The sequence below is a fragment of the Salvelinus fontinalis genome, chromosome 39, assembly GCF_029448725.1.
Source record: "Salvelinus fontinalis isolate EN_2023a chromosome 39, ASM2944872v1, whole genome shotgun sequence".
In the NCBI taxonomy this organism is placed as follows: Eukaryota; Metazoa; Chordata; class Actinopteri; order Salmoniformes; family Salmonidae; genus Salvelinus; species Salvelinus fontinalis.
The window spans coordinates 25,970,612-25,995,762 of record NC_074703.1 but is presented as its reverse complement, the minus strand read 5'-3'; the positions used below and the strand labels follow the sequence as shown (position 1 = coordinate 25,995,762).

At 43.9% G+C, this 25,151-nt stretch overlaps 1 protein-coding gene across 6 annotated transcripts in view; it reads left to right on the top strand.

The window, feature by feature from the left end:
- The first annotated feature begins 3,884 nt into the window (after positions 1-3,884).
- Positions 3,885-25,151, top strand: part of LOC129838776 (pleckstrin homology domain-containing family A member 5-like) — a 177,615-nt gene continuing 156,348 nt past the window's right edge. For all 6 annotated transcript variants that reach the window (XM_055905947.1, XM_055905951.1, XM_055905950.1 and 3 more), the window contains exons 1-3: positions 3,885-4,009; positions 4,121-4,197; positions 5,038-5,095. In XM_055905947.1, the coding sequence (XP_055761922.1) occupies positions 3,918-4,009; positions 4,121-4,197; positions 5,038-5,095 (227 nt within the window). In that variant the 5' untranslated portion in view covers positions 3,885-3,917. The remainder of the gene's footprint in view (positions 4,010-4,120; positions 4,198-5,037; positions 5,096-25,151) is intronic.

Genomic DNA, 25,151 nt, shown 5'->3' with positions numbered 1-25,151 from the left:
TTCCCACTGCAATGCACAACACCGTAGCGCTAGCTGTGGAATTCCCACTGCAATGCACAACACCGTAGCGCTAGCTGTGGAATTCCCACCGCAATGTACAACACCGTAGCGCTAGCTGTGGAATTCCCACTGCAATGCACAACACCGTAGCGCTAGCTGTGGAATTCCCACCGCAATGTACAACACCGTAGCGCTAGCTGTGGAATTCCCACCGCAATGTACAACACCGTAGCGCTAGCTGTGGAATTCCCACTGCAATGCACAACACCGTAGCGCTAGCTGTGGATTTCCCACTGCAATGCACAACACCGTAGCGCTAGCTGTGGAATTCCCACTGCAATGCACAACACCGTAGCGCTAGCTGTGGAATTCCCACTGCAATGCACAACACCGTAGCGCTAGCTGTGGAATTCCCACTGCAACGTACAACACCGTAGCGCTAGCTGTGGAATTCCCACTGCAATGCACAACACCGTAGCGCTAGCTGTGGAATTCCCACTGCAATGCACAACACCGTAGCGCTAGCTGTGGAATTCCCACTGCAATGCACAACACCGTAGCGCTAGCTGTGGAATTCCCACTGCAATGCACAACACCGTAGCGCTAGCTGTGGAATTCCCACTGCAATGTACAACACCGTAGCGCTAGCCTACAGTGTGGGTGTTTTGTTTTCGCTGAAATATTCCTCGTCTCCTAAATTGAAAGTTTATAGCGACACAGAGCCCATGAGCCCATAGACCGAGGCTGAGTGGGCCTGACAGAAAGCTGAGGAATATGATATGCTGCAGTCGCTGATCCGGAGAGAGGGGACAGACGTGACATGGAGGTCAGAGACTAGTTAGGAAGGAGGACATGGTGAAAGAGGAGAGTATGGGGGAGGAAAATTATGTGGACGATTGGGGGTGGTGGGAGGATAGGAGGTGAGAATTGGGAGAGGGTTGGGGAAATTGGGGGTAGATGAAGGGGGAAATTGGGAGAATAAGTTGAAGAGGAAGATGGCAGGGAAAATATAAGGGGCATGATGGATGAGTGGGTGGAATAGGAATGGAGTTGTTTGTTTTGATAAAGGGGGTTGAGGCCCTCCCATAGTAACAGTGGGGTACAGGTTGGTCCCGAAGCAGGAAGCAATCTCTGTTTCAGAAGAGGCCATTGGCTGGGTTGGACCCTCTAATGATGACGTCAGAGGAACTGCTCTGCTCTGCTCTGCGCTGGGTGACTTCAAAAAGGCGGCAGGGGTCGTAGCTAAGCCGCAGTCTCATTAATAATCATTATGAGCCTTGTTTCCAGCCCCTCACAGTCCCTTTCATGACTGAGGGGGGAGACAGACCCTCTGGGTCTGTGGAAAACTTGATGGAAACCTTTGCTGCATCTTAAATCGCACCCAATTCCCTTTATATTGCACTTCTTTAGACCAGGGCCCATAGGGATCTAGGCAAAAGTAGTACACTATATAGGGAGCATTGTCATTTGGGACGCAGTCCTTGAATAGTTAGTCAGAATGGGTCCTGGAGAAAGGCCCTATCTGTTCTCAGAGTGATTTTAGACAGAGGCCATGTCCGAATAACCATACTTGAATTCTAAATAGTAGTTTTTTTCGGTAACCGAAAAAATATACAATTTTATAGTATGTGAAATTAATTCCAGGATGCCATACTGATTTTGGCTTTTCATCTAGTAGAATTTGTTGCAAACTACTGAGGAAGAGAATCTGCTTTTCACTCCTACCTGTGTTCGACAACGGCTGATAATCAGAATAGGGGATGAGCTCTACAAAAATCTACAAATGGCGGGGAACATTTGCGCATTTGATGACACCTTCTCAGTATGGATGAGTAGTATTTTGATATTTGTTGCTTACAACATACCTTTTACTAAACAGTACATTCTAAATAATATGTAGCACGAGTAGTGCACAGTATGCTGTTTTAGTAAGTAGTAGGCAAGCCAGAATTTGAACACTTTTGCCGTCAGGGTTATCTGATGGGCATTTGACGAAGCCTCCAAGCCCCTGGTCTAAAGCTTCACAGCAAAAGTGTCTGAGTCACAGTCAGACAGAATATTGTAAACAGTGACCACATCCAAGACCACAGGCACTCTCGCACATAAGTACGTGTCACACACACACTCAAACAAACCCCCTCCCCTACACACACACACAGTACAACCTGTGCTACATTTCCGTACTAATGACCGTCGACAGAAACCAGAGCAGCGTTTGAAACGTTTTTATCAGGTTTGTTTTGCGGCTCCCTCCCTCACTCCCTGCAGCAGCAGATCCCCATATAGCCCCAGTCCCGCTTGGCTCTGGTGTCTGGTGTAGTCTAACATCTCGCTACCTTTGATATCCAGAAGAGAAGGTAATCACCAGCAGCACTGCATTCCATCCTCCTGTCCCACTGCCATATCTACACTGGAATGTTAAACACACTGGGAGATACATGATTTACATATAGCTGTAGTTACTAGCTAGTTCATGTATTTATTTACATGATTTACCTTTTACATCGTACATTATTAGTCCATGTATTCATTGGATGATTAAGCAAATATCAACAAATACAAGCAAATATTGTTTTCATTTGATGTGCTAAACAATTTGTTTTTAATAAGTAAGTCACAGTAGTTGTTAGACTATGTGCTGTTGCACAAGCTATTCAACATATGTTTTGACTCCAACCTAGAAGGTCTTATAACAGTCTCCTCTGACACACACACACACACACACACACACACACACACACACACACACACACACACACACACACACACACACACACACACACACACACACACACACACACACACACACACACACACACACACACACACACACACACACACACACACACTAATCTGCTAAACCCCCTTGGACATAAGGATTACTAATTGGATGAATTTAGTGGTGAGTTCACAAGGCCAGTGGGTCGACGTTCCCCTTCTCAGACAACATATCCAGGATCAGCTTACCCTTCCCAAATCCTAACCTTAACCATTATGGAGGTGGAACAGCAAACTGACCCTAGATCAGTATCTAGTTGGTATCCTTTGTTTGGCGTTGACAAGCTACCTCCATAATGGTTAGTGGACAGTGGACATTTTTGTTTTCATGTATGTAGTTATTTGTTGATAGTTAAATCTTATATGCGTGGTGTTGGCATCCTGGCTAACCTGTCTGCATTGTTTTTTCACCATCTTTTCGTGTATGACACACACACACACACACACACACACACACACACACACACACACACACACACACACACACACACACACACACACACACACACACACACACACACATACACACACACACACACACACACACACACATTCTCACATGCATCCAATCTACTCGGGACCCTCTGCTCTGTCTGACCTATAGAGAGGGGGTGAGGGGAGAGCTAAGGAGGGGGAGGGAGAAGGATGTACAGACAGCTGAACCACGCAGTGAGGTACAAGGTTTACCTGGGAGGGCATGTGTGATAATACGGAATACTACAGACGGACCATCCATGTAAGCTTTAACACACTTGCAGGATGAGTATTCTATTGGTGAATGCAGTAGCCCCAGGCTACAAGGACATAATGTGTGAATTTATATATTACTATATAATGCCATATCTAATTAATTGTGACATGAGAAATTGAATTTCACATCTTTAGCATGTAAATAACTGCAGTGGGATATTTTTCAGAAATATAGGCTGCTCTAGGCTATTGTATATATACACTAGTGTTTATGCTCGTTAGTATGTACTTACAAAACATCATTTGTTTCAATAAAAGTTTTAAAAACAAGGTGGAAACAGGAGACCTCTGTACCACGCAAGCACGCTCCCGCCCCCAGTTGCTTAGGGTTGACGAGTACGCGCCCACGGCACGGATACGCGCACTCCAGTCTCCGTCCTCTGCTAGACATGGCGGCGGATCTAAACCCGGACTGGCTCTCCTGCCTGCCTTCTTCTTGGAGTTATGGGGTTACTCGGGACGGAAGAATATTCTTCATCAAGTAAATATTCCCAGGATACAGCGCATGGAAGTGAATTGGCTTTGTTTCGACGCGTTTGTTTATGTCTGTGTTATTTGCGTGTTCACCTTCTCCCTGTTTCTTACCCAACAGTGAAGAAGCCAAGAGTACGACCTGGCTGCATCCCGTCACCGGAGAGGCCGTCATAACGGGGCACAGAAAAACCCCAGGTAAAAACGGTTCGCATCGAACTCTTCCAATCGTTACATACGGCAAGAGTCTCGGTTTTAAATGGTTTCAGAAACCACCGATAAACGTTGAGCGAAGACTCACTGCCGCAAGCAACAGCCGTCTGTCTATCTTCCTCTCCTCTGCGCTCAGACCATCAAGTTGAGCCGCCAATTAATGTCACCTAGGCATTGCGACAGAGTTGTTGAAAGTTCGGTCACGTAGGCATTCACATTCATAAACGAAGAAGTTAGTTGATTTTTTTGACATTATTGTTTGCCACTTGCCAGGGTTGTAGACTAAACTGTAAGGCTTAAGCCCGAAGCCCTGGGCAGTTATTTTGTAACAATTGTAACAACAGCTGTTGATAAAATGATAACATGAAACATTGATGCGTAACTCGCTACAAATGTTGAATGCAACAAATGTTTGTATTGTTGTGGAAATGACTTCGGATAAGGATGTTATTGTTACCATTCCATATCCATTGCATTAGAGGGAAGACATCGTGCGCGGAATGCATAGATCCTCACACTGTCAATGCCTAGGAAGCAGGGTTTTACAATCTCACTTCTATCAATGCAATATGTTGAATAACGGATACGAATAGAAATGACGATGAGGCTATTTGATCATCCGCACTAGGCGGATTATCATTAATGGATAGCATATCGGTAGGCTATAAATATTGCGTAAGGTGCTGGCTTGGGAAACGGTGTTTTCGGTCACGCGCAGATCTCTGCTCCTATCAGCCGCTTGTGTGTGTTGCGATGTATTTGTCTCGTAGCCTATTCATTACTCCCCCCTCCGCCCCTTTTCTTTCCCTCCTCTTTCCCGCATAGATTTACCAACGGGATGGGAGGAGGGATATACGTTCGAAGGAGCCCGCTGCTTCATCAAGTAAGTTGGATTTTTCAAAGCCACCGCGCTTTCTGGAAACACTTGATATTCGTCCTCCTGTCGCTGGCAGGCTGCTTTGTTTTGACGGCAGCTGAGATTTTCTGATTCTCTCCCAACGCTCTTCTGGAGTATTTTGGAAAGATCTTCTCCACATCCCCTTCTTAGGAACACACACAGTTCGAGGTCTCGTTTTTCCTCAGAGCAAGTCAGTACGGTCTGTGATGGAGTTTGACAAGCCAGTGTGACTCACAGCTCTCAGCTGCAGGCTTTACATGTTGGGGCCTCCTTCCCTCAGACACTACGCTGCTCCACCCGTGTGTACTTGCAACAGAGACACTACATTATTACACCCCTAAACATCGGCTTAGGGTTTGTTGCACATTCATATTTGGGTTGATAAGTCCGTGCTTGAAGAAACACATGTATATACAGTTTTAAGCCTTGCAGTGCTATTCGGTTGTCTTTCCTTCACCACTGTCTCTTCTGATTCTCTGCTATGGCCATATGGAGAGTAGCAACTGAGCTAATAGCATGTGCTTTAAATAGGTCCACTAAGGTCCACTAACTGGAGTGTGTTTTGTATCTCAAGGCATACATACTGTACCGCTGTGAATTAGTGTGTGTTTATCTAGTGTCACTGTTTCCTCTCCCTCTTCCACAACTAGTATTATGGCACACTGCTGATGGCATGGACTCAAGTTGGACCGTAGGCTGAAGGAATGGAATTGGCTGAATCACTGTCACATTTCTAGATGGGATATCTTTCTGAGACACAAAGAGCAGCATTTTGGACTGAGAACAATTGGGCCTATTTTGTCCAGTTTATGTTTTGACACCATTGCATTGGCAGTGCATGGTGTGCTATTTTTCAATTTGCATTGCCTGTGATTTCTGAAATTCTTCTCAATTTCTTTGCTGGTTGGCCCATGTATTGGGCCGTTATGCAGACCTTATGCCCTACACGTCCCCTATGCCCTCCTACATCCCGGAAGGAACTTGATGCCCTTTGATTTAGGATTCATGTCCCTCCTTCTCTGTGGTGTTGAGAGGGTCCCATGGGACCCAGACAGTGGGCCGCTGGAGGTGTGTTTGTGTGTGTGTGTCACAACCCAGCCTGTGTCCTCGTGACTCCCGTTAATTCACAGGGGGATTCTCCTCTCTGTTCCCCTTTGTCATAGTGTACCTGGAGACAGAACCAATCTGAAGAGGCTTGGTTGATGTTTTAGTAAACGCTCCCTAGAGTCAGTGCCCTACCTAGTGCACACTCCCTGAAGTACACTAGTTCACAGTGGCTGGCCAGCCAGAACAGGCAGCTACCCTAGTGTACCGTAACCCTGTATGCACTCTAAGCCCTTTGACTCAGACTCTGAACGCATGACCGAGCTAAACCCACTGAGGATTATGGAAGTGTCTCCCCCACGCCTCCCACCAGGCAAAAACATAGTTATTCAGAGTCCTCTACCTCCCACTGAGAAAAAATTATATTTTTCTGGTAATTAAAAATACGTGTGTCAAAATACGTCCCATTTCTTTCAGTATCCACCCTGGCTGGCCACGACGTAACAAATAAGACGTCAGCACGACGTTGCTTCAACTAGCTAATATTGCCCACTGGGAAATTGCTGTTGTGGTTGAGGCCTTTAATGACCTCCCTGATGTGTCTCACCTCTGTGTGTCACGCTGGCGTCTACAGTATTACCTCAGCAGCAGGTGGAAGGCTGCCAGAGATGAGGAAGGGTACAGCTCATTTATTATTCCTGGGCTGTGTGGAGTCGCAGAGGGGCTGACTCTAAAGGACACACACACACACACTTTACAGATCCCATTCATCAACGACCAGGTTGTTTTCACCCAGCATCTTTAATTCACTTATCCCTCTCCCCTTTAGCCTTCAGATCATTTCTGCACTGGCGCACACAGTATGGCTGCGTCCCAAATGGCCCCTATCTATGGGCTCTGGTCAAAAGTAGTGCACTATATAGGGAAAAGGGTGCCATTTGGGACCTGAGGAGGGAGGGACCTGCTGGGAGAGCAGATGTATACACTTAGAATAAAGGAAGAAAGCCTACACTCAGCAACTGCAGCTCCCAAGTGCTTGGATATACCACTAACCACAATAGAGAACGTTTCAGCTAGCTGCAATAGCTTCCATGAAGGTGTTTTAGATGTGAATATTACACACACACACTGGACGATTTATGTAGCTCACACATGTATGCCGTCCAAATGGCACCCTATTCCCTATGGGCCCTGGTTAAAAGTAGTGCACTCTATAGGGAATATGGATGTAAACCAGGAGTGTCAGAGAAAGCTGGATGAGGAGCCATGTTTAAGACATGCAGTGTGGATTCATTTCACTCTCCCTCCCCTGCTTCCCACGCTGGTTTCTCGAAGTGAGAAGAGGAGGAAGAAGGCGGAATGAACGAGAATAGGGAAATGGTTGGAGGATATGACCTGTAGCTGACACTTGGAGTGTAGTTGGGGGGTGGGTAGGCAAAGGGACCTAGTCAGACTGCCTTGGTAGACAGACGAGGCTGTGTATGTGTGTGGTGCAGTCTTTTCCTCTGGCTTAGTTTGGCAGCTGGGAGAGTGCTTGGGGAATCCCGCAAAATATAAACAGTTAGAGAAACAGGGCCTGCTCCCCTTCTTCTCCACGCCCACTGGTGGATCCTGTTCTCCCATTGGAGGTGGAGTCTCTAGGCCCGCCTCTTTAACTCAGCTCAAGTTTTGGGGCTTAGGGGTGTGTGTGTGTGGAGCCTACAGACGGGGCCACGAAGCAACATTAACGAGACGTGACATAGCTAGCGGTCTCCGCTTTACTGCAGCACTCTCCATAGTGGAGTTCTCAACAGGCTGCGTTAATGAAACGAGCTTTGTCGTGAATCTAGGTGCACCCTAAGGATTGGAGTTTCAATCTGAGAATGGTGCTGCAAAGGAATGACGGCGAGAAAGGTTTCTGTTTGTCAGGCTAAATAGAGCAATCTGATAGATGTGAGTGGAGTGACAGATTGAGAAAACGAAAGAGAGCGAATCAAAGAAAGAGACCTGGGGAGAGGGAGACATAGATGGATGGAGAGAGGTTGGTGTGAGAGAGCGAGCTTTCTGAATAGAATAAGAGCTGGGGATAGGCTTCCAGCTGTCAGGAGGAGATGCAGGTTCTGCAGGTGTTTCCACCGGGATACAACAGACACTCAACTTTTCCTGGACAACTGTCAACAGTGTGTGTACGTTTTGTGTCCACACACATTTCCACCTCTGGGATCATGTGAGCTGTGGTTGAAGTAGGGACATATCTATAAGTGGGTCGCTGGCTGGGTGGAGCTGCTACACTGATGAAAGGCTTCCTGTCTCGTTCGCTCTCACTCGCTCTAGCTCGGTCTCATCAGTGGGAGACGAGAGCAAGAATGGTCTAACATTTCTACTGCTGATTGTTTTGACACTAGCAGGTGATGACAGCCCCTTGTCAAAGCTGTTGATTCACTGGAGACACTGTAAACTCTCTGCATTTCAGCAACTCTGTCCTATTGCTCTTCCACTTCCTCCCTAAACACAACACACCTCTGGTTCCACACCACAAGCCACTAATGAACGACACCACCTGCAGTGAATACAAGTGAGTTTAATTCTCTGCTTACAGTAAGCTGTGAGAAGGCTGTTAGTCAATCAATCTTACTTTCTAAAGCCATTTTTACATCGGCAGCCAAACCCCCCAGCCAAAACCCCCCAGCCAAAACCCCCAAAGAGTAAGCAATGTAGATGTAGAAGCACACTGTACGGAACATCCCAAACAGCACCCTATTCCCTATATAGTGTACTACTTTTGACGAGCTCTATGGGCCCTGTTTCCAAATTAGGACACTGTATAGGGATTAGGGTGCCATTTGGTATGTGTCCATTGTGTTTGGCTGTGCTGCAACATAGTCATTACTGAGTCCTATTCAGGGGCACCGCTGCACTGCATACCTTAGTCTGTGGTGGTACTATGATGGAGTATACGTCTTCAACTTGAACTCTCGAGTTGTTACGACTGGCCATATCTATGAGTGAGTGACCTGTCAGTATCTGAGATATCACTGACCTGATTTACCACTAACCTCGCACTCCTAGCCAGGGCTCAGTGCAAAGCCTGCTTGTGTTCAATCCAATGTATTTTTTTTATGCAACTTAATGGAAATCTCATGATACTTTATTTATTATACACGTACCATGAATACACAATTCCAATATACTGACTTCAATACACACACATTTACTTGTAGCAGGACATGGACTTGTCTTACAACAGGAGGTTGCAGAGGGAGGGGTGTGCTCTGCCACTAGGCCCGATGCAGAACCGCATGCAGGCCCATTTGATTCATGCCTAGCGCTAAAGACGAGAAGGTAATGGCCAACATTTAATCAATCACTCTCAGCTCAACGCTCGTCTGACTGGGACTTACTGGCAAATCATTAAGTGTTGGATTCGGCGTCAGTTATCTGGATGCAACTCAGGATGGTGAATGTACTGCTAGTTCATTCTACAGCAATTGCTAGATTCATGGATGAGGATATGCCTTGTTTTGGATGGCCCAATAGAGGGAGAGAGGATTAGTTGCAGTTCCTATTGGCCCAGACGTGATTAATCAGACTATGGTAATCAGTAGTGTGTGTGTGTGTGTGTGTGTGTGTGTGTGTGTTAAGTGTGCACGTACCAAGGCTGTTGAAAATGTGAGGGGCTCCCCAGGTCTGCCACTGCACTTATGCGTACAGCTGGTTACTGAGAGAGTGAGAGGGAGGAAGATTGCAGAGAGAGTAGGAGGAGGAAGAGGGTGAGAGCAAGAGACCCTCACTGTCTCCACAGGCAGTAACTTTAAGTGAAAGCCTTTCTTCACTGCGCTGTTCTTTCCTCTGCAATGTTCTACAGAATGGCCTTCCCTGCTGTCTGTCAATAGCATGTTTAAAGGTGTGTGTGTGTGCACGCCTACTGCATTAGCATCGAATAGCGCCTGCGATATGCAACTTTTCAGGGAAGTTAGGAACCAATATACACAGTCAGTTAGGAAAGCTAAGGCTAGCTTTTTCAAACAGAAATTTGCATCCTGTAGCACAAACTCCCAAAAGTTCTGGGACACTGTAAAGTCCATGGAGAATAAGAGCACCTCCTCCCAGCTGCCTGGGCTGAGGCTACGAAGCACTGTCACCACCGATAAATCCACGATAATTGAGAATTTCAATAAGCATTTTTCTACGGCTGGCCATGCTTTCCACCTGGCTACCCCAACCCCGGTCAACAGCGCTGCACCCCTACAGCAACTTTCCCAAGCCTCCCCCATCTCTACTTCACCCAAATCCAGATAGCTGATGTTCTGAAAGAGCGGAAAAATCTGGACCCCTACAAATCAGCTGGGCTAGACAACCCTCTCTTTCTAAAATTATCCGCCGCAATTGTTGCAACCCCTATTACTAGCCTGTTCAACTACTCTTTCGTATCGTCTGAGATTCCCAAAGATTGGAAAGCTGCCGCGGTCATCCCCCTCTTCAAAGGGGGAGACACTCTAGACCCAAACTGTTACAGATATCTATCCTACCCTTCCTTTCTAAGGTCTTCGAAAGCCAAGTGAACAAACAGATCACCGACCATTTCGAATCCCACCGTACCTTCTCCACTATGCAATCTGGTTTCCGAGCTGGTCATGGGTGCACCTCAGTCACGTCACGCTCAAGGTCCTAAACGATATCATAACCGCCATCGATAAAATACAATACTGTGCAGCCATATTCATCGACCTGGCCAAGGCTTTCGACTCTGTCAATCACCACATTCTTTTCGGCAGACTCAACAGCCTTGGTTTCTCAAATGACTGCCTTGCCTGGTTCACCAACTACTTCTCTGATAGAGTTCAGTGTGTCAAATCGGAGGGCCTGTTGTCCGGAACCCTGCCACAGGGTTCAATTCTTGGGCCAACTCTCTTCTCTGTATACATCAATGATGTCGCTCTTGCTGCTGGTGATTCTCTGATCCACCTCTACGCAGACGACACCATTCTGTGTACTTCTGGCCCTTCTTTGGACACTGTGTTAACAAATCTCCAAACGAGTCTCAACACCATACAACACTCCTTCCGTGGCCTCCAACTGCTCTTAAATGCAAGTAAAACTAAATGCATGCTTCAACCGATTGCTGCCCGCCTGTCTAGCATCACTATTCTGGACGGTTCTGACTTAGAATATGTGGACAACTACAAATACCTAGGTGTTTGGTTAGACTGTAAACTCTCCTTCCAGACTCACATTAATAACCTTTCATTGCTACCCATCCCGGATCCGGGAGCATCCTCATCAAAAAAGCTGACTAGCATAGCCTAGCCTAACGCGACAGGGATATCATATAATATAATTTTCATGAAATCACAAGTCCAATACAGCAAATGAAAGATAAACATCTTGTGAATCCAGCCATCATTCCCGATTTTTAAAATGTTTTACAGCGAAAACACAATATGTATTTCTATTAGCTAACCACAATAGCAAAACATTTTTTCTACCGCATTGGTAGCTATCACAAAACTGACCAAATAGAGATATAATTAGTCACTAACCAAGAAACAACTTCATCAGATGACAGTCTTATAACATGTTATACAATAAATTTATGTTTTGTTCGAAAATTTGCATATTTGAGGTATAAATCATAGTTTCACATTGCAGCTACCATCAAAAATTTTACCAAAGCAGCCAGAATAATTACAGAGAGCAACGTGAAATACCTAAATACTCATCATAAAACATTTATGGAAAATACATGGTGTACAGCAAAAGAAAGATAAACATCTTGTGAATCCAGCCAATATTTCAGATTTTTTAAGTGTTTTACAGCGAAAACACAATATAGCATTATATTAGCTTACCACAATAGCCAAACACACAAATGCATTTATTAGCAGCAAAAGGTAGCGATCGCAAAAACCTGCAAAAGATATAAAATTAATCACTAACCTTGACCAACTTCATCAGATGACAGTCTTATAACATCTGGTTATACAATACACTTATGTTTTGTTCGAAAATGTGCATATTTAGAGCTGCAAACCGTGGTTATACATTGTGAATATGTAGCATCGATTCACCAAATTGTCCGGAGCTATTTTGGACACGTACCTAATCTGACCAAAGAACTCATCATAAACTTTACAAAAAAATACATGTTGGACAGCAAATGAAAGATGCACTAGTTCTTAATGCAACCGCCGTGTTAGATTTTTAAAATAACTTTACCATAACAAACAGCTTACGTTATAGCGAGACAGCGCCCGCCAAAACACGAATAATAGGACTCAACATTTTCCACAGAAATACGAAATAACATCATAAATTGTTCTTACTTTTGCTGAGCTTCCATCAGAATCTTGTACAAGGAGTCCTTTGTCCAGAATAAGTCGTTGTTTGGTTTTAGAATGTCCTTCTCTCCTGTCGAATTCGCTCCACAAGGCTAGCCAATGTTGATGACGTTCCCAACTTCTCTCGACGCAGAGAACGGAAAACTCCACAAGTACCATTAAACGTTGAATAAACTGATGAAACTCGGTTGAAAAAACCTACTTTATGATGTTTTTCTAATATGTATCAAATAAAAACAAAGCCGGAGATATTGGCCGTGTATACCGAACGATTATCATAAGACAATAGGAAGGTGCTTCCCGCGCCTAGGTAGAGAAAGGAAATTCTGGTCACGTCATTCCAAGAGCTCTTGTTCGACCTCAGATCAAGCTAGACACCCCATTCCACCTTCCACTGCCTGTTGACATCTAGTGTAAGGCGTATGCAGTGCATGCATATCCATAAATATAAGGCAATTCAATAGGCAGGCCCTGGAACAGAGCATCTTTTCAGATTTTTCACTTCCTGTCTGGAAGTTTGCTGCAAAATGAGTTCTGTTTTACTCACAGATATAATTCAAACAGTTTTAGAAACTTCAGAGTGTTTTCTATCCAATGGTAATAATAATATGCATATTTTACGATCTAGAATAGAGTACGAGGCAGTTTAATTTGGGCACGAGTTTTTCCAAAGTGGAAACAGCGCCCCCATATTTACAAGAATTAAGCATCTCCAATCCAAAATGAAATCTAGAATTGGCTTCGTATTTCACAACAAAGCATCCTTCACTCATGTTGCCAAACATACCCTCATAAAACTGACCATCCTACCGATCCTTGACTTCGGCAATGTCATTTACAAAATAGCCTCCAACACTCTACTCAGCAAATTGGATGCAGTCTATCACAGTGCCATCCCTTTTGTCACCAAAGCCCCATATACTACCCACCACTGCGACCTGTATGCTGTTGTTGGCTGGCCCTCACTTCATATTCGTCGCCAAACCCATTGGCTCCAGGTCATATATAAGTCTTTGCTAGGTAAAGCCCCACCTTATCTCAACTCACTGGTCACCATAGCAGCACCCACCCATAGCACACGCTCCAGCAGGTATATTTCACTGGTCATCCCCAAAGCCAATTCCCCCTTTGGCCGCCTTTCCTTCCAGTTCTCTGCTGCCAATGACTGGAACAAATTTCAAAAATCACTGAAGCTGGAGACTCATATCTCCCTCACTAACTTTAAGCATCAGCTGTCAGAGCAGCTTACACATCATTGCACCTGTACATAGCCCATCTGTAAATAGCCCATCCAACTACCTCATCCCCATATTGTAATAATTATTTTTTTCTCCTTTGCACCCCAGTATCTCTACTTGCACATTCATCTTCTGCACATCTATCACTCCAGTGTTTAATTGCTAAATTGTAATTACTACGCCACCAAGGCCTATTTATTGCCTTACCTCCCTCATCTTACCTCATTTTCACACACTCTATATAGATTTTTCTATTGTGTTATTGACTGTACGTTTGTTTATTCCACGTGTAACTCTGTTGTTGTTTGTGTCGCACTGCTTTGCTTTATCTTGGCCAGGTCGCAGTTGTAAATGAGAACTTGTTCTCAACTGGCCTACCTGGTTAAATAAAGGTGAAATAAAATAAATACCTGTGTGCGTGGGTTTGTTAGCGTACTTTGCTCAATAATTTAGTCTGTTCACCTAGCTACCTTCCAATGATCATGTCCAATTTCATTGACGTGTCCCCTCTGCACTGTCCCCACTGCACTTGTAATGTCCTGAGTACTGCTATCCGTCAAGACACTAAGGCTGTGTTGACACAGGCAGCCCAATTTAAGCTTTTCTTTCCACTAATTGGTATTTTGACCAATCACATCAGATCTATTCACATCAGATTTTTTTCCAGAGCCGATCTGATTGGTCAAAATACCGATTAGTGAAAAAAATAATAATTCAGAATTGGGCTGCTTGTGTAAATGCAGCCACAGTGTTGTTTACTTACTAGTGACCAGACATGGAGGGATGTGAGCCAGTGCCAGATGCATGTTTACATTCCGTACTCAGAGGAGGATTGGCCTCAGGGATTCCCGTTTAGGATAACCTATTGTAGAGCCAGGCTAGGATCAGGACAACTTGTCTGACCATGTGGAAACAAATACGCTATGCTGTTGCTAATGCTAATAGTGTTATTAAAATCATAACATTTGTTTTGTTTAAGTGATGTGGAAAGTATGCAAGTCTCGGCTCTTTTCGGCGACTTATTGGAAATTGAAATGTTTTGCCTGATTCTAATACAGTGTTTTACAGAATATAGCTTTGTGTTCTTTTCAGAAGGGACTTATATCCTCTAATACACTTTGATCCACTCCATCATTCTCCCTCTCTTATCGCTCTGCGACAACAGACACTCATTTCTTAGGAGCGACGCTAAGAAAACACTCGGGTACCTTGATCTCTCATCTGCACAAACAGAAACAGTCATCTGCTACTGAACAAATACAAGATAATGTTTGAATCCTTAGTTGTTGTGGAGAACCGACCTGTTCGTTGGGCTGCGAGCGCTGATCCGCCATGATCACACGAGGCTGCTGTCTTAATCATGTGTTTCAGCAGAGGAGCGTCTGAGGTATGATCTGTTTTTAAATGTCCCCTGACAACAGATGAGGACGTGACCTGAAGGTGAACACTGCTGTTGGAGTGTTTTGTTTTATCCTCTTATCTCAGGATGAAGTCTTTACTATTTGACTGTTTTTTGATGTAGGTCTAGTTTCATCAGATGTGCTTCTATGGTACACAGCGGGAAGAGCTCAGCATTGATTTGTCTGGTGGTGTTACTGCAGAGAGGAGCTGTTATTTTACCTCTCCGATCAGTCTGCGGCATTGGGAGGATGGAACACTGCTCAAAAACATTTGATAATGACCTCACTGCACCAAAAGCAACATGGGGATCGGATCATTAGTCCAATTTATCATCCAACTCTAATCCTTGTCAATACAGATATTCTCGGGTGTAAGTGGTAACTGAAAAGCAGAATGAATCTAAATTCCCAGTTGTAGCTCTATTAGATTAGGAAGAGGCTTCAAAGGATGAGTCTGGAGGAATGGTGGAGACCTGACATTGTGTAGCGTCTCATGAGAACCTGTGTGGCTGTAGGGCAGCTTTTCTCCCACTCAGGACGAACACACACATGACGAACACACACATGCTCACTCTCTCACACAAAGACATAAGGCTAAGGGATCAGTCCAATAATAGGGTATTGGATCATAATAATGGTGCCATTATATGATGGCCTGTTATTATCATTATAATAATAGTGTAATGCGTCATAATATAGGTAATAGAGATGCCACGGTTTACCCAACCGTGGGCTGTTCCCACCCACGGGACTCTGACTCTATATTGGTTACATGGACTCTTGGCCTCCCATTCTAACCACCTTTCGCCGGCTTTGTATTCATGTTACTTGATGAAATTGCTGTACAATATGATCTTGTTGCCATCTAATGCACATTCTAAAGTCATAAATCAACACTGCAGAGCTCTTCCTGTCCTCTGCCGTGCCCTGATTGTTTTCCTGCTGATGATATCTGGAAATGTGCATGTACACCCTGGCTCATCTACTGTTGCTAGCCCCAATTCTAACTTGTGCTCGGATATCTGCTTCACTGATTTCTGCTCTCGTAAAAGCCTGGGTTTTCTGCACGTAAACACTAGAAGCTTATTACCTCAAATGTATCAATTGAAAGTGTGGGTTCACAGCTCCATTCCAGATGTGTTGGTCATTACTGAGACATGGCTAAAAAATAGTGTTTTGAACACTGATGTTAACCTTTCTGGTTATAACCTTTTTCGGCAAGACAGATCTTCCAAAGGTGGTGGAGTGGCAATCTTTACCAAGGAACACCTTCAGTGCTCGGTTGTCTCCACCAAGTCTATCCCCAAACTATTTTATTGGCTGGTTTTAAGCATTACACTTTCGAATAGCTCTTTGTTGACTGTTGCTAGGTGTTATCGTCCACCATCGGCACTGGCCTGTACTCTAAATGCCCTAAGCTCTCTCCTTTCCCCTTAAACTAAGTCTGAATTTGTACTGCTAGGTGACCTATACTGGGACATGCTTAAACCACCTGACCAAGTCCTAAAGCAATGGGACTCTCTAAATCTTTCTCATATTCTTTACCAATCCTTCAATGTATGACTCCAAACACCCAGAAAAGGCTACTCTCCTTGATGTTATCCTCACAAATAATCCTGATAGGTATCAGTCTGGTGTAATTTCTGTAATGACCTTTGTGATCACTGTTTTATAGCCTGTCTTCGTAATGGCTGCTCAGTGAAATGACCTGTCCTGATTTGTCATAGACGCTTGCTAAAAAACTTTAATGAGCAAGACTTCAATCATGACCTGGCCTCTGTAAATTGGTATAGAATCATCTTGATCCCTTCTGTCGAAGATGCTTGGAGCTTCTTTTTCTATATTTTCAGTGGTATTGTTAACAAACACGCCCCCATAAAGAAAATGATAATTAAAAACAGGTTCAGCCCCTGGTTCAACCGTGATCTGACTGACTCTCTTTCAGGCAAATGAGAAATGTGACCAGATTAAGGAAACTAGGCGTATGTCGCAAGTCACGACTTCACAGGAGAGCCATTTGAACATAAACAATATTTTTTCATCAAAACGTGTGAACTTTCATGTGACTTAATAACATTTGTATGCCATCTGTAAATACGAATAAAAATGTTACATTTTGAGCCTTGTTGGTTATGCCACAGAAAAAGTTGTCAACCTTCCCACTAGCCATGATTGGCTGAGATAATGAGTGGGCTGGACATGCCGAGAGATGAGTTCGGATTGGTCTGCCATATAGAAGGCTTCTGTCCATTTGAGCTTGATGATCTGTGTTGGTAATCCTGTCGAATGCAGCTTTAAAAAAAATGTATTGTGTAGTGGAGCTGCATAATTGTTGCTCTCAACTTTCTGGAGGATCAAGTTTTGAAATCAGTGGAATTAGAGTATGATAGATAAAGAGATGGAGAAAACACCTGTCTCCGGATTACATCTTCAACATAAGGGCAACCGTGTGGCCTTCCTGACAGGGAGACGCGTCCATCATGCATGTAAGATAGTTTAGCCTAAGTCTAGCATTTGCTAGCTACATTTTCAGAAAGAGATTTAATTTCAAGCTAAAACGTACTGTTAGCTAGAAAGCTAACGCTAGCTGGCTGGCTCCCTAGCTGACGTTATTATGTGTATCCCAGAGCTGTTTGCTTTTCTAGTTGGAGCCTAATGTTAGCTAGCTAACATTGCACCTGGTTGGTTAGCTCCCAGCACTGTTGCATTGTTGGCACTGTTCATTGTTGTTTAACTAGCTAACTTTAGCCGACTCGTTAGCTAACATTACGTGACGTGTGTACAACACCCGTTGAATATGGCCAGTGTCAGTAAACGTCTGCAAAAATGCGTAATGAAATTGTTGCCAGCAGAGCTGGTTAGGCTGTTTTCATGTTATCTATAGGTAAACAAATCACCGGCCAGAGCATCAAGTGTGCGCACCGAGAGCGAAACGAGATGGGTGGGGCTAAAGCTTAAGAGGGTGTGAACGATGCTCAATGGGTGTAGACAAAGAAGATAGATATCAAAACATTCAAAGGGCATTTTCTCAAAAGGTGAGTTTACAAGTTGATCAACTTTCAAAGCAGAATTACTTTCCCATTGTTCTTCAAATGGAGTGTATGTTATACTATCTTGTAACTCTGAGTCTCTACATTTATCCAATCAAAAAAAAAAAAACACTTTCAAATTTTGCTACATAAGACCGAATCCAGGTGGTGAGTCACAAATAAGCGCACTCGGGCTATCTGGAAGGCCAAAGTTCGTTACTTTAAGGAACGGTTCTCTCACTGTGGGTCTAACCCCAAGAAGTTCTGGAAAACGGTTAAAGACCTGGAGAATAAACCCTCCTCACAGCTGCCCATGTCTCTTAATGTTGATGATGTGGTTGTTACTTACAAGGTGCACATGGCTGAGCTCTTTAATCACCACTTCATTAAGTCAGGATTCCAATTTGACTCAGCCATGCCTCCTTGCCTGTCCAACATTTCCTCATCTCCCACCCCTTCTAATGCAACTAGCCCCGATTCTCCTCCCTCTTTTCCCCCTCCCCTGCTACAAAGTTTCTCCCCGCAGGAGGTCACTGAGTCCGAGGTGCTAAAGGAGCTTTACCCCCCAAAAAACATCTGGGACGATGGTTTTGACCATTTCTTCTTTAATCTTATGGCTGAGATCGGCTAAGATCCCGTTAACGGGATCGATTTGACAACCGCCAGTGAAAGTGCAGGGTGCCAAATTCAAACAACATAAATCTCGTAATTAAAATTCCTCAAACATACAACTATTTCACACCATTTTAAAGATAAACTTGTTGTTAATCCCACCACAGTGTCCAATTTCAAAAAGGCTTTACGACGAAAGCACACCAAACGATTATGTTAGGTCAGTACCTAGTCACAGAAAAACACAGCCATTTTTCCAGCCAAAGAGAGGAGTTACAAAAAGCAGAAATAGAGATAAAATTAATCACTAACCTTTGATGATCTTCATCAGATGACACTCATAGGACATCATGTTACACAATACATGTATGTTTTGTTCGGTAATATTCATATTTATATCCAAAAATCTCAGTTTACATTGGCGCGTTATGTTCAGTAGTTCCAAAACATCCAGTGATTTTGCAGAGAGCCACATCAATTTACAGAAATACTCATAATAAACATTGATAAAAGATGCAACTGTTATGCATGAAATTTTAGATACACTTCTCCTTAATGCAACCGCTGTGTCAGATTTCAAAAAAACTTTACGGAAAAAGCACACCATGCAATAATCTGAGTACAGCGCTCAGACAACAAAACATGCCATACAGATATCCGCCATGTTGTGGAGTCAACAGAAGTCAGAAATAGCATTATAAATGTTCACTTACCTTTGATGATCTTCATCAGAATGCACTCCCAGGAATCCCAGTTCCACAATAAATGTTTGATTTGTTCGATAAAGTCCATTTATGTCCAAATATCTCCTTTTCAGACAAAAAGTCATATTACAGTTCGTAGAAACATGTCAAACGAAGTATAGAATCAATCTTTAGGATGTTTTTATCATAAATCTTCAATAATGTTTCAACCGGAGAATTCCTTTGTCTGTAGAAATGCAATGGAACAGAGCTAACTGTGCCACTCTGGCAGAGCCCTGACTCATTCAGCTCTCATTAGCCCCCACTTCACAGTAGAATCCTCAAACAAGGTTCTAAAGACTGTTGACATCTAGTGGAAGCCTTAGGAAGTGCAATATGACCCCATAGACACTATATTGGATAGGCAAACCTACAAACCTCAGATTTCCCACTTCCTGGTCAGGTTTTTGCCTGCCATATGAGTTCTGTTATACTCACAGACATCATTCAAACAGTTTTAGAAACTTCAGAGTGTTTTCTAGCAAAATCTACTAATAATATGCATATATTAGCAACTGGGCCTGAGTAGCAGGCAGTTTACTCTGGGCACCTTATTCATCCAAGCTACTCAATACTGCCCCCAGCCATAAGAAGTTTAAGGCTGCTCCCCCTATCATCACCAAGCATATCTCTGAACTTTTTTAACCTGTCTCTCCTCTCTGGGGAGGCTCCCATTGCTTGGAAGGCAACCACGTTGCGTCCTTTATTTCAAGGGTGAGATCAAGCTGATCCTTCCTAACTGTTATAGGCCTATTTCTTTTTTGCCCTGTTTGTCAAAAGTGTTAGTTGATTATTGACACGTTTTTCTGACTGGCTTTCTTGATAGTATTCTCTCTGGTATGCAGTCTGGTTTCTGCTCAGGTTATGGATGTGTCACTGCAACCTTAAAGGTCCTAAATGATGTCACCATAGCTCTTGATTCTAATAAATGTTGTCCTGCTATTTTTATTGACATGGCCAAAGCTTTTGATACGGTAGACCATTCCATTCTTGTGAGCCGGCTAAGGAGTATTGGTGTCTCTGAGGGGTCTTTGGCCTGGTTTGTTAACTACCTCTCTCAAAGAGTGCAGTGTATAAAGTCAGAACATCTGCTGTCTCAGCCACTGCGTGTAGCCAAGGAAGTACCCCAAGGCTCGATCCTAGGCCCCACTCTCTTCTCAATATACATAAACAACATAGCTCAGGCAGTAGGAAGCTCTCTCAATCATTTATATGCAGATGACAGTCTTATACAGCTGGCCCCTCCCCAGATTTTATGTTAAACGCTCTACAACAAAATGTTCTTAGTGTCCAACAAGCTTTCTCTGCCATCAACCTTGTTCTGAACACCTCCAAAACAAAGGTCATGTGGTTTGGTAAGAAGAATGGCTCCTCCCTACTGGTGTGATTAGTACCTCTGAGGGTTTAGAGCTTGAGGTAGTCACCTCGCACTTGGTAGTATGGCTTGATAGTACACTGTCCTTCTCTCAGCACATATCAAAGCTGCAGGCTAAAGTTAAATCTAGACTTGGTTTCCTCTATCGGAATCGCTCCTCTTTCACCCCAGCGTCCTAACTAACCCTGATTCAGATGACCATCCTACCCATGCTAGATACGGAGACATCATTTATAGATCGGCGGGTAAGGGTGCTCTCGAGCGACTAGATGTTCTTTACCATTCCGCTGTCAGATTTACCACCAATGCTCCTTATAGGACACATCACTGCAATCTATACTCCTCTGTAAACTGGTAATCTCTGTATACCTGTTGCAAGACCCACTGGTTGACGGTTATTTATAAAACCCTCTTAGGCCTCACTCCCCCCTATCTGAGATATCTACTGCAGCCCTCAGCCTCCACCTACAACACCCGTTCTGCCAGTCACATCTTGTTAAAGGTCCCCTAAGCTCACACATCCCTGGGTCGCTCCTCTTTTCAGTTCACTGCAGCTAGCGACTGGAACGAGCTGCAAAAACACCTCTTCATTCAAAGACTCAATCACGGACACTCTTACTGACAGTTGTAGCTGCTTCGTGTGATGTATTGTTGTCTCTACCTTCTTGCCCTTTGTGCTGTTGTCTGTGCCCAATAATGTGTGTACCATGTTTTGTGCTGCTACCATGTTGTTGTCATGTGTTGCTGCCTTGCTATGTTGTCTTAGGTCTCTCTTTATGTAGCGGTGTCTCTCTTGTTGTGATATCTGTTTTGTCCTATATTTGTATTTTTAATCCCAACTCCCATCCTCGCAGGAGGCCTTTTGGTAGTAAATAAGAATTTGTTCATAACTGACTTGCCAAGTTAAATACATTTTAAAAAGGTAAAATAGAAAACCGGTCAACTTTTGAGATGACAAGCAGCAGAAGTGGAAGGATAATGTGGAAGGATAATGTCTCATGGGAGGTACAGGCAAACGGAGAACATATCGAAATGGAGGAGTTATATTCACTCTAGTTTTCATGGACATTATGTCCTTTGGTTCTTTTCATTAGATCAACTCTGACAGCCTCTTTGGGTTAGACTGGTACCAGGAGACAGATGTTGACCCACTCAGCAGACTCACTGTGGCTGAAGAGCCAGTTGGTTGAAGGGGTATTCAAATCCTACCCTACGAGGTCCGGACTACTACTGGTTTTGTTTTCTACCTGATAATGAATCGCACCCACCTGTAGTCCCAGGTCTATGTCAGTCCCTGATAAGAGGGGAAGAATGAGGGGGGAAATGCAGTGGAACTGGCTTCGAGGTCCATATTTGAGTGACAGCCTGTTTTGGTAAAGCGCTGATGGTCTAGTTGATTGTATGAGTAGGCCTAGATCTCTGTATTGGGCAGTCGGTTCTCTCTGTGTTGTGGCTGATATTACATGGCCTGTAGTCAGTTAGCCCCTCTCTTTTGTGTTGTGGTCTGACATACTTGCCTGTCTACCCAGACTCCTTGCTCTGGCCAAACGCTACGCCCCACGGACATTAGTTTCTTCTCTGCAATAAGTCTGGATCTGAGTACCTCCCCGACCCTTTACTGAATGCCAACACATTCAGGGCCAGCTGATTTGTTGTCGCTGACATATGGTTTTGTGGTCTGTGGTTAGCCAGTGGTTTACTGCCCTTCCCTCGATAAGAGGCCCTCCCTCTGATCCACAGGCCGCAGGAAACAGACTAATCTACTTCCTATCCATGTGAGAACGCTGTCATGGTAACTTCAACTGTTAAGCCCCCCCCCTCCCCTCTCTCTCTTTTGTGGTTACTAATTCATATCTGTTCAGTTTTTCTTCATGTCGCCAACCAAGCTTTTAAAGCATGGTATGATATCCATTTGTCCAGTCTGTCAGGCTTGTCTGGAGCCACACCACAGGAAAGGACAAACTGATAGGTCAGTTTAAACAGTCATTGTGAAATCAGACGGCACTGGACCCAAATCTACAGCAGTTGTGCTTCACACGGAGACTGTTTACTGCAGTCCAAGTCACGCTATAATCAACTGTGTACCTTCAAACTGGATTGGCTCTGTCTACTGATACTGCGTGGGAGTAGGCTTTAATATGGAGAGTGTGGTGTGTCTGTCATTGCGTCTGTGTGTGTGTGACTGCATTATCTAAGCATCAGATTTGTCTGTGGAAAGTGGAAATTAAAATCTCCCAGTAGGAGCCAGAATGCCAGGGAAGCCATGGTGTTCAGCAGTGCAGTAACTTGGGATTTTCTCATCTGAGATTGGATGCTCTATCCCCCCTCCCTCTTCCTGTGAGACCCAGGGATCAACTGTAATTAACACCACTGTTTCAACAGGGTGCTGGAGCTCAACGGCTAAATACACACACACACACACACACACACACACACACACACACACACACACACACACACACACACACACACACACACACTGCAGCTAAGCCTCACTCATATTTGAGGTATTACGAAGAGAAGCATCTGCTTTGGATTACTGTACGTGATGATTCACATCCCAATATCCTCCACCCTTCACGACAAGTTTCTCCCTCAATCACTCCCAACTTTGAATTACTTTATTTTTTGGGGGGGGGGGGACATGTCTATTTATTCTGTTGGTTCTTAGTGATTCTGGTCAGGAAAAAAAACCTAACCTACTGTAATGTCATAGTGTAATTGGCTGCTCAGCAGTCTGTAATGTCATAGTGTAATTGGCTGCTCAGCAGTCTGTAATGTCATAGTGTAATTGGCTGCTCAGCAGTCTAATGTCACGGTGTAATTGGCTGCTCAGCGGTCTGTAATGTCACGGTGTAATTGGCTGCTCAGCGGTCTGTAATGTCATGGTGTAATTGGCTGCTCAGCGGTCTGTAATGTCACGGTGTAATTGGCTGCTCAGCGGTCTGTAATGTCATAGTGTAATTGGCTGCTCAGCGGTCTGTAATGTCAGTGTAATTGGCTGCTCAGCAGTCTGTAATGTCATAGTCATCAGCTGTGATGGATAAAATCACTTCCTGAGAGCCTCAACAATGGCCGTGTGTGTGTTCCTCCATCACCTTCAACACAATCACTGTCCAAATGGTGGAATTACTGATGTGAATAAGAGTGGAGATCCTATGCCATGCCCCGTAATGTCTGCCAATACAATATATTGATTCTGTCGTTGGGAGTGAAATGAGATTTTTCTCTTCAGGTTTAGGAGTAGCTGTTTAAAATCTGGGGCTGACTGGAGAGAGAGGAAGGGAGAGGCAGAACACACTGTTCTTCTCAGCCCCCTGTAATACCTCTTTCTAACCAAGATGTTTTGCCGCCAACTTTACCACGCTGCCAACTTCTTGCCGCCTTTTCTTTATCTCAAATCCTTTGCATGTATTTCCGCCAACCGACCTAGTCATGATTGTGGTAATGTATGCATTTAAAAAGTCCCGCCAACCTCTCAGTATAAAAATCGCCTTTTATTTTACCATCTTTGGCACGTGTTAAATCATGAACATTCCTTTGTTGTCCGACATCAACTTGTCAATCACAAAGCTTTACAGAAATGTTTTTAATGCATTATTTTGTACGTAGTGCCGTCCTTTAGCCGTGCTCGTCACATGGGGGAACGCGCACTGCCATTTCATCATTATGTTCTTTACTTTGACAGGTAAATATTTAAAGGCCCTTATATTTAGCTAATACATAATGGGTTAATAGCAATCGTTTCTATCTCAGCCTCCTAGCAATGTGGAGTTGATCTGTCTTCAGCCAAAGTAACTGGTGGGGAGGTTGAAAGGAGAGAAGTTTATCCAGCTGTGTCTGTTTTAATGAATAACTTAAGAACTGCTTTTCATTTACATGGCATAGCCTGTAGGCTGCACAGACCAGTAACATAAACGCAAAATATTCTATTCTTTTGAAAAGAAACGCTATTAGTCTTCTAATGTTTCTTAGGACCTGCATAAACAAATGAATAATGCATTTCTTTGTGACGGCGTATGCTTTGCCACGCTTTAAATCATGAACATTCTATTGTTGCTATCCGACATCAAACTTGTCCTTGTCATCAAGAAGTATAAACACATAAATAACATCGCAGCACCCTGGTTCATATAGCAACGTTATATGCTCACTAAAAATGTATTTGGGATAGGTCAATCTAACAAGCCAGGCAACTAAAAGCAACCTTCTAGACAATGTTTTGGTTCATTGCAATCTCGCTGGCTACCCAGATCATTTAATTAGTAGAACATATCTGACAA